Genomic DNA, 10,349 nt, shown 5'->3' with positions numbered 1-10,349 from the left:
TCAAAAGGTCTTAATTTGTGGATTGAAAGACAAGATTTGCGATATTGCTGAATGTGACAAATAAACTTCGAAAAGCTATTATTGAATAAAATATGAGTGCTGCAGGTTTTAAAATCAGGTGTTGAGCCACCTTGTGCACAGCTTTTACCGAGAAAATCACTATATTTCTGCTGCTTCGAAAGTGCCTCCTGCTGGCAGAAAATAAATTTGTACATTTACAAGAAAATATCTGAGTTACTTTTTCAAATGAGTAATATCAGTTACTTATGTCAGTGTTTTCCCATTTATTGACTGACGGAAGTACAGGTGTCATGTGCGCTGTGTAAACATGATGTTACTGTAGGTCAAAACTAAATGTGAACATGCATTTATTCATCTCACTCGCAAAAAAAACAGATTCAGTATTCATCAAAATGAATTAAAACTGCGAAATGCAAACTCAGAATATGACGCAAACCTGCAACAATTAAAATATGGTAAATAACACAAATGTGACACTGGACCGGACCACAAGCCCATCATAAGTGTCAATTTTTCGAAATTGAGATTTATACATTATATGAAAGCTGAATAAATAAGGTTGTTGGCATAGGACGATAATAACGTACTATAACATGGCTGAAATACAACTTTTTGCAAATCTAGAATCTGAGGTTGCAGAAAAATAAAAATATTGAGAAAATCGCCTTTTAAGTTGTCCAAATGAAGTCGTTAGCAATGAATGTTACTAATCAAAAATTAAGTTTTGATATATTTACGGTAAGAAATTTACAAAATATCTTCATGGAACATAATCTTTACTTGCTAATATCCTAATGATTTTTGGCATAAAAGAAAAGTTCATTTTGACCCATACAATGTATTTTTTGCTATTGCTACAAATATACCCATGCTACTTAAGGCTGGCTTTGTGGTCCAGGGTCACAAAAATCCTTTGTTTTAGTCCCATTTTATTAACCAGTGTCTTTGCTGCTGACCTTTGTTGATCCAATTCAATCATACTAATAAGCAAAAATTACTTTAGATAAACTAACATTTGTGCTTCATTTTTTGCTGAAGAGTGTTGAACTTACTTCTGCGTTCTACTGTACAGACCTGTATTTGCCTTTCTTTCAGCCTGAGGCTTATTCATTTCACTTTTTGGCTTTTACATTTGCTAAAAATAGTAACTTAATGCATTACTTTCCATAAAAGTAACTAAGCAACATAAATAGTTATTTTTTAGGGAGTAACGCAATATTGCAATGCATTACTTTTAAAAGTAACTTTTCCTAACACTGATAATAACTTGGATTGATAAAAATACTTTAAATTAATATAATAATTGAAACTTTTGACTTATCCATTTTGAAAACCTGTATCTAAACTTTAAATCATGCTTTTACAGTAATTTTACAGCTTAATATGTTACCATAGCTCTACTAATCATATGATATATCTGACATTTTATTTGTGCAGGTCTTAAAAAGTAATAAAATTGAGCTTAAAAATCCTGAGTGGTTGTGCCCACTCTTACGTGAAGAAAAAGGTGGATAAGATATAGCAGAGGTGTAGGGTCACAGAGTTCAATCAATCAATAGTTGGGTTCCATGAGGTAATATTTAATAGTAAGCTGATACATGTTTTTTCTTTCAATATATTTGAACAAATGGCATTCTGAGAGCATATATCACATCCTCAAAAGTGCTGAATGAATGAATGGTTTGGTCAAGCTACAATGGACCATTACAATATCTTCTTGCTTAATGGTGTGCAGTAGGACCCAGGGGATGACTGCCACTCTGGAGGACAGAGGAGTATGTGTCTGTTTGAAAGAGGAAGAAAAAAATCACAGAGACACAATGTGTGACAGTCACAGCCCTTCACAGCACCGGACACAGCGTGGAAGAGCATCCTGACGGACACCGGCCTAAGTGGTGTGAATACTGATCAACACTACTGGAAACAATAAGAGCAGGTGGGACCATATCCTTTCTGCTTCACCTGGGTTTTGTTAGATGGAAAAGGGCAGCCTAGGGACACCTGTGTGAACTTCGCTCCTCGGAGCCGGGGCTTTCCTGGATGATAATACTTTTGAGGGATCGTGATGCACTTTGGTTGTTCTCCACTGAAATCACCTGAGATCTTGAGTGTTGAAACACTGGCCTCCTGTGGGATTGCACCGCACTTGTTGTAATGTCTGCAGGAGGAAAGTTTCCACACGTGTGAAAAATGTCCAGATGTTCGTATCTCAAATCTGATTGGAGATTTATCAAAGCAAGCAAAGAAGTCCCTGAAGTTGACAGGTAAGAAAAATCACATTGTCGTCTTCCACGGCCAGTTATTAATGTTCTGTGTTGAGGCATCATGTGAGGATAATTCAGAACAGCGGAGGACAACCTGACATGACAGCGGGTCATTCATTTTAATTCGGTGGAAAATCAGTTTTTTGAATTTCCAGTGAAGTGAGAAAAAGTTCATGTGAGGGTCTGGGGGAGGGCGTAGGGTGGGTTGTTTTGCGGGGAGGCCGTGGTGCACAATCAGGTATGACTCATGTGACTCCCACTGACAAAAAATAACAATAACAACGGTCATGTTGTCCTCCGACTTCATTGATCCCTGAAGGTCAACAACCCATTTGTGCGAAAAACATTTATGCTCCTGTTGGGTGAAAGCAATCTGTCAGTTGCCAACAAGGAAGGGCAGGATGTTGTTCTGCCCTCATTAGCATATAGAGAGACCTGGTGAGTGGGTTGAAACAAAAATAAGGGTGATTTTCCATGAAGGCTTAAGTAAAAGGAAATTGACCCTGTGGTTCTGGGAATAATCTGGAACCTTAGAGGTGGTTGACAATTTAAAGAAACTGATTTCCCATATGCATTCAGGACTTGTTCATTAACTTTGTATGAGGGAATTTCCTTTTCATTTGCACTTGCAGTGTGTGTATGTAATAACAACCTCCGTGTTCTGATAATAAATGCATGTTTAGTTTGACATGAAGGGGAATTCTCTCCCTCTCACGCTGAATGATGAGTGATGGAGGCGTTACAAATTTACATAACTAATCATTATGGCTATGAAACAGTCACCAATCCTCTTAATGACCTTTGCACAATGAATTATGGAGTAATTCATTTAAGGTTCCCTTATCCTCAAAGGACTGTGGTTTGCAATGTGCAGCATTGCTTATTTTATTTTTATTTTACTTTTTTATGGCACAACACACACATTGTTGATATATTTTATTTAATTTTTGAACAATTTACAGCTTACTTTATTGTTTTTACAAGCTTTTATAAGCTATTTTAGTTTAGAAAATATATACATATAATATATATATATATATATATATATATATATATATATATATACACCACATAATGTAATTATTATGTTATAATGTTATGCTGTTATTATATAGGTGTGTGTGTGTGTGTGGTATAAAGTGCCAAATACGAAATATATAGAAGTAAATCTATAAATTAAATATACTGTAAATGTAAATCAGAATATATAGTTTGAAATTAATATTGAATCTGAATATATAGTTTTAAGTCTGAATATACAAATGCAAATTGTGAATATGTGCTTATAATTATGAATATATACATGAAAGTTTCAATATATAGATAAACTGAACATATAAATGCAGATTATGAATATATGTATATAAGTTATAGTTACAGTTGAAAGACAAATAAACAGAATTAAATCTAAAAATATAGTTGTGAGTTTGAATATATACATGTAAATTGTAAATATATAGTTATTATTCCGACTATATAATTATCAGAATGTACACTACCAGTCAAAGGTTTTTGAACAGTAAGATTTAAAAAATATTTTAAACAAGCCTCTTCTGCTTATCAAGCCTGCATTTATTTGATCCAAAGTACAGAAAAGAATACAATTTTGTAATACATTTTTAAATATTTTTACTATTTAAAATAAGTTTTCTATTTGAACATATTTTAAAATGTAATTTATTCCTGTGATTTTACAGCTGAATTTTTAGCATCATTACTCAAGTCATATGATCCTTCAGAAATCATTCTAATATTCAAATTTGCTGCTCAAAAACATTTATTATTATAATTATTATTATTATTATGTCGAAAAGAGCTGAGTAGAATTTTTTCAGGTTTCTTTGATATAGAAATTTCAGAAGCATTTATCTGAAGTACAAATCTTTTGTAACATTATAAATGTCTTTATCTTCACTTTTGAGCAATTTAAAGCATTCTTGCTAAATAAAATTATTAATTTCTATACTTTCTTTCCCAAATAAATAAATAAATTCTGACCCCAAGCTTTTAAATTGTTAAATACAGTTTTAATAGTTTTTTCATTTCTTCTCAGAGATGGTTTCGACACAAATGCTTGACACACAGAAGACAAAACAACATTTAAGCATGGAGAAGCTCGGTTCAACCTCAAACCCGTGAAGCATGGAGAAAGCCGTGCCAGGTCTGATGCTGGGTCTCCTGACCAATCACACAATTCTAAATGACACGTCCGGCCAGCGGAGCACAACCAAGCCTACCCCTCCCAGCATGGAGGAGGTCATCCACTCTGAATCCCAGATTAAGGATCTCGTTGGGCTGTTTTGCATGGTGACCCTCAACCTGGCAGCCCTACTGGGGAACAGCGGGGTCATGGTGGCCATTGCCCGAGCTCCTCACATGAAAAAATATGTGTTTGTCTGTCATCTTTGTGCAGTCGACTTGCTTTGTGCTATACTGCTGATGCCTCTCGGGATAATATCCAGTTCTCCGTTCTTCAGCACTGTAGCCTTTACTGTTCTGGAGTGCCAAGTGTACATCTTTCTAAACGTATTCCTCATCTGTGCCTCTATTCTCACTGTGACCGCGATCAGTATTGAACGCTACTACTACATTGTCCATCCTATGCGATATGAGGTAAAGATGACTCTAAACCTGGCGCTTGGTGTTATGGTCTTCATCTGGGTCAAATCCATCCTGCTGGCGTTGGTTACGCTTCTCGGTTGGCCAGCGTATGGAAATCAAAGCTCCATTGCAGCAGCCCATTGCTCTTTACACTGGAGCCACAGCCGTCTCAGGAAGGTTTTTGCTATTCTCTTCAGTGTGCTTTGCTTCTTGGTTCCCTCTGTTGTGATTTTTGCCGTATATTGCAACGTATACAAAGTCGCTCGAACGGCAGCTCGCCAGCACGCACCGATGCCCACCTGGACCGCCAACCAGGCTAAGCGTCGCTCAGATTCCATTAACAGTCAGACCACTATCATCACCACCACCCGCAGCCTCCCCCAGAGATTGTCTCCAGAGAGAGTTTTTGGAGGCGGAAAGGCTGCTATCACCCTGGTTGTCATTGTAGGCCAGTTTCTTATCTGCTGGCTCCCGTACTTCAGTTTCCACCTTCACATGTCCATCACCACTCCACTTCAGAGCCCAGGGGACATCGAAGAAGCTGTCACATGGCTAGCGTACGCCTCGTTCGCTGTGAATCCGTTCTTCTACGGGCTTCTGAACCGACAGATCCGCGAGGAACTAATAAAACTAAGAAAATGTTGCGCCAGTAGACCCGTTGAACTAAGAGCCTCCAGTCACGAAGGTTCCATCCAGGAAAACTTTCTTCAGTTTCTGCAGAGGACCAGCAGCACGGCTGAGACCACCAGGCCCAGTTGTGGCAATTCCAGTCCGAGGAATACTGTGGACCAGGGTGCCAGGTTACCTGGCCAGATTCCCGAGGAATGACTAGCCAATTCGAGCCTTATAAAGTTCTGTTTGTAAGAAGAGCATTAAAGGATTAGTTTACTTCCAGAATAAAAAATTCCTGCTAATTTACTCTGTCCTATGTAATTTCTTTCTTTCTTCAGTCGAAAAGGGATTTAAGGTTTCCGTGAATAACATTCCAGGATTTTTCTCCATATAGTGAACTTCAACAGGGACCAATGTGTTGAAGGTCCAAATTGCAGTTTCAATGCAGGTTCAAAGGGCTCAACATCCCAGCTGAGGAACAGGGGTCTTATCTAGCAAAATGATTGGTCATTTTCTAAAAAAAAGTATAATACTTTATAACCTCTTGCATGTAATCACTCACGTGTGACGTAGGCGAAAGTACCGACTCAGTGTCTAACACCCTTTGCAAAAAAGGTAAAACAACGATGTCGGGCGATTTTGAAGAAAATTCGGTTTTCGCCCTGCCCTACCTTTTTTAACCAAAATACATATACAAAGAACAAACTTTTCCAACGTTATTACGCAAGGCGTGAACGTGCATCGCAGAGCTAGTGCAAGACGAGGTTAAAAAGTATATACATTGTTATTTTTTTTGATCGTTAAAAAGATTGTTTCACTAGATAAGACCCTTAGTCCTTGGCTGGAGCCCTTTGAAGCTGCATTGAAACTGCAATTTGGACCTTCAACCCATTGGTCTCCATTGAAGTCCATCATATGGAGAAAAAACCTGGAATGTTTTCCTCAAAAACCTTAATTTCTTTCTGACTAAAGAAAGAGAGACATTAAAATCTTGCATGACATGGGGGTGAGTAAATTCTCTGGAAATTTATATTCTGGAAGTTAACTAATCCTATGTTAAATCCATGCAAAATCAGATCAAAATGCTCTTTGGACCAGTGTAATCTATATGTATCTAGAAGTTGTTATGGTTCCCAGATCAGTGGCAACAGTAAGTATAAATAATAAGGTTAAATATCAAATTTCACAACTTTCATTGCATATTCAACATTTTGTTGCAGAATTACTCTGTCATTATTCATTTGTTTCATAATATCAACTCATACTCAATAATTACAATTATTTAAGTCTCCGTGACTCGTAATCGTGCCTATATTGATACTATCATGACACAAATGTCAGTTATTAATAATATTATGTACATTATTTCAGTGAAAATAATAAAACATATTTCTAGCATTTGAAATGTGCTTTAATGCCTCACTTTGTAAAAAGTTTCTCACTCCACATGTTACATTACCAGGCCTAATTCAGTTTAGTCTGAGGAGAAAAACCTTCTTTGCGTATCTGAGGGAGCTCTAATGTTTGTTACTAATTCCATGTTGCCCTGTAACCATGGAAATGTGATGAGACAGGGACTTGCATAGCAACAGGGCAGCTTTGAGCATGGTCCTAGCAGATTGGCTGAAATAAAAGGGTTTCAGGCTAGCTCTTTTTATAAGCTACACTATATGGTAATACCAGTTTTATATGACTATTACAGTATGTAGGAAGAAATTACCTATAGTTTTAGATGTGGGCTTTTAATGTAACCTTTGAGAGCAATATACTAGCAATCATTACCATGCAATGCAAGTGCGCAAAATGAGATAACGTGCTGCAATTTTATGGTCTTTTGCCTTTTAGTGTACAACTTTAACAAACAGAGGGAAAAAATCAGGAGCCAGCTTGTTTGTTCATAGCAAACAGTGACAATGACCTTTTTGCGGGTTCATAATGCAGAATAGATGGTGAATTTATTTTAATGATGTAACTTGGCCCGTACAGTATATTCAACGCTTTAGTTTAGTAAACATAACAGGTCCACGGTTTGCTGGTGTGTCAATGACAGTGGTGTGAAGGAACTGCGTATATAAATAAAAAAGCTATAGGTCACATAATTTCACCCCTAAATAAAAAAAAAATATATATATATTTTTTTTTGCTTTAGCATATTTTAATGAGATTTGAATAGAAAAATATGTATAATCATGATAATGTCAAATGAAAAAAATTATTTACTTTCTTTTAAGCATAATATCATTTTTAGGGTGAAATATGACATGAACATAAGGGTGAAATATGACACAAACATATTTTTGGCAGATTCAGACATGAAATGAGACGGCTCAGTGTCTTTTGGAGTCATTATGAAGATCCAAGTCACTGCAAGTACTACAGTATGTGAAGGAAAAGACTGAATGAAGCCATATTCTCTAAAGCTAGCAGGACATATTCTTGCTGGGGATTAGCCTATGGTTCAAAACAGGTCTTTCTCATCAGTGATTCAATAGAGAGTGACCTGATCTGTCACTTCAAACAATGAGAGAGTCAGAAACAGAGGGGGAGGGGGGAGAGAGAGAGTGAGAGAAAGAGAGAGAGAGAGTCAGGGAGACAGGTACATGTGGCATGATTAGGGATTCATAAACTTGAGTGTCCCTGTCATGATCAAAACAAGGCCAGGCAAAAATAGAACCTGAAAGGATTTAGACATGTTGAGGTGAAGATTAAAGGAAAATGATTAAAGAGGGGGGAAATCACGGTCATGTGATCAACAACAAACTCCACCTCCTCCACAATGGACACGATAAAGGCGATAAAGACATGCTCTAAACATTGCACTCTAAAAAATGCTGGGTTAAAATCAACCCAGTGCTGGGTAAATTATGGACAAACCCAGCGACTGGGTTAAACGTTTAACCCAACCTTGTGAATCATTTTATTTAACTCAGCTATTGTTTAAAATTACTATATGGCTGTTTTAAAATGAACCCAAAATCAGACATATAATTACTAGCGGCATCAGCAATAATCAACTCAAAATCAAAGTGAACATTTATCAATAAGCAATTTAAAAAAGTCTATTTAGTTATTTATTCAACTTATTCATAAATGTCCATTTATTAAACATATTCATAAATGTTAATTTCCAAACTATTTTGGATTGATTTAAAAAAAAAAAATTTGGATTTAAATAAAACTAGCAACTTTGTCAAAACAACCGAATCTCAGGTTTTGGTCCATATTTCACTCAGCGCTGGGCTGTTTTTAACCCAGCATTTTTTTTTTTTTTTTAATGTGCATAAGTTACAAATGCCCGAATGCTTAAATAAAATTGTAAACTGAAGCACACAAAAAAGTGAAGGTGTTATATTAACCCACTTTCCGAATTACAGTATGTTGTTAGTAGAATTTATTGATTGCTCACTTCACTCTAAAAAATGCTGGGTTAAAAATAACCCAGCTTGGATCTTTTGGCAACCCAATGCTGGGTAAATATTTGACAGAACACATGCAAGGTTATTTTGACCCAACTTTACAGCGATGCCATATAACCATTTTTGGTTCCACAAAGAACTATTCAGCCCAAGGTTCTTTAAAGAACCATCTCTTTCTTACCTTTTTATAATCTGAAGAACCTTCTTTCGCCACAAAGAAACGTTTGTGAAACAGAAAGGTTCTTCAGATGTTAAAAGTTCTTTATGGAGCCATTTAAACAAAAAAGATTCTTCTATGGCATTGCGAAGCACCTTTATTTTTAAGAGTGTAGTTGGGATAAATGTGAACTGAAAACTGAGAACTGCTCTCTCCTGGGTTGTTTCATCGGTTTCATCGGCTCAGCCCTACAGTTGGGTAGAAAAAAATAACCCATCATTAAAAATGACCCAGCAGCTTAGTTACAGAAAAACTTTACAGCACCTGGGTAAAAAATATTAAAAATAACCCCAAAAAATGACCTAACAAGCTGAACCCAGCATTTGGGTTAAAAATTAACCCAGCATTTTTTAGAGTGCAAAAAAAAAAAAAAAACTACTCAGCACCTGGGCAAAAATATAAAAAAAAACCAACCCAATAAAATGACCCAACAGGCTGAACCCAGCATTTGGGTTAAAAAAAAAATCCAAAAAAAACCAAACAAAAATACCCAGTATTTTTTAGAGTGTTGGTGTTTATGAATAATCAGACTCTCCTTATTATCTTAGCGTGACTGGGTAGGCCAAGTTTTTAAACACTCAATTGCACTCAAAATGAGTATTTATTTGATTCATTATAGTTGTTTATTTAAATGATTTGTTATGCAATGAGGACAGAGGACTAAAATGTCTGCATGTGCCACGTAATAGCTGAGCAGTTTGGAAGCAATTTTGTCTAAAGCTGTCAAACCAGGTTTTGGGTGGGGTGAATCTGGAATGGAATAATAACTGCAGCAACATCTGTAGGGGCAGGTGTGAGTGTCAGAACACAGCGCTCCGAATCCTGCTTCTGGAATCCACTTAAGCTAGTGGGATGAGAGTTTATTAAATCAATTTAGTGGCACAAGAAGGTTTTTATGTCAGGATCTCAAAGTGGCTGCCTCTTTGACACCAATGCACCGAGGTAATCCACATGATCTGTCTGTTGCTTTCTGTTTTATATTGAATTAATTAAAAAAGTAAAGCACAGAATGCTTATAAATGCTGATAGAGCCATTTTATATGTTAAGATCACAACCAATCATGAATTAAATGTTTTTTTTTTTTTTAAATAGCATAAAATCAATAATATAAGTTCAAATTCAAAGTTCAATTCTGCATTGTGTTTTGTACCTCATTTTGAATTCATGAATTTACTTAGTATTCAAAAGGCAGTCTAAAAATTCAATTCGGAATCATA

The 10,349-nt window shown here is 36.2% G+C and overlaps 1 protein-coding gene across 1 annotated transcript; it reads left to right on the top strand.

Moving 5' to 3' along the window:
- Positions 1–1,871: 1,871 nt before the first annotated feature.
- On the top strand, positions 1,872–6,887 carry gpr61l (G protein-coupled receptor 61-like). Its single transcript, XM_073852246.1, has 2 exons — positions 1,872–2,285; positions 4,339–6,887. Exon 2 carries the CDS (start codon positions 4,428–4,430, stop codon positions 5,712–5,714), a length of 1,287 nt encoding a protein of 428 aa, XP_073708347.1. The 5' UTR covers positions 1,872–2,285; positions 4,339–4,427; the 3' UTR covers positions 5,715–6,887.
- The last annotated feature ends 3,462 nt before the right edge of the window (positions 6,888–10,349 follow it).

The sequence above is a fragment of the Garra rufa genome, chromosome 12 (genome assembly GCF_049309525.1).
Source record: "Garra rufa chromosome 12, GarRuf1.0, whole genome shotgun sequence".
Lineage (NCBI taxonomy): Eukaryota > Metazoa > Chordata > Actinopteri > Cypriniformes > Cyprinidae > Garra > Garra rufa.
This window is presented reverse-complemented; position numbering and strand designations above follow the sequence as displayed.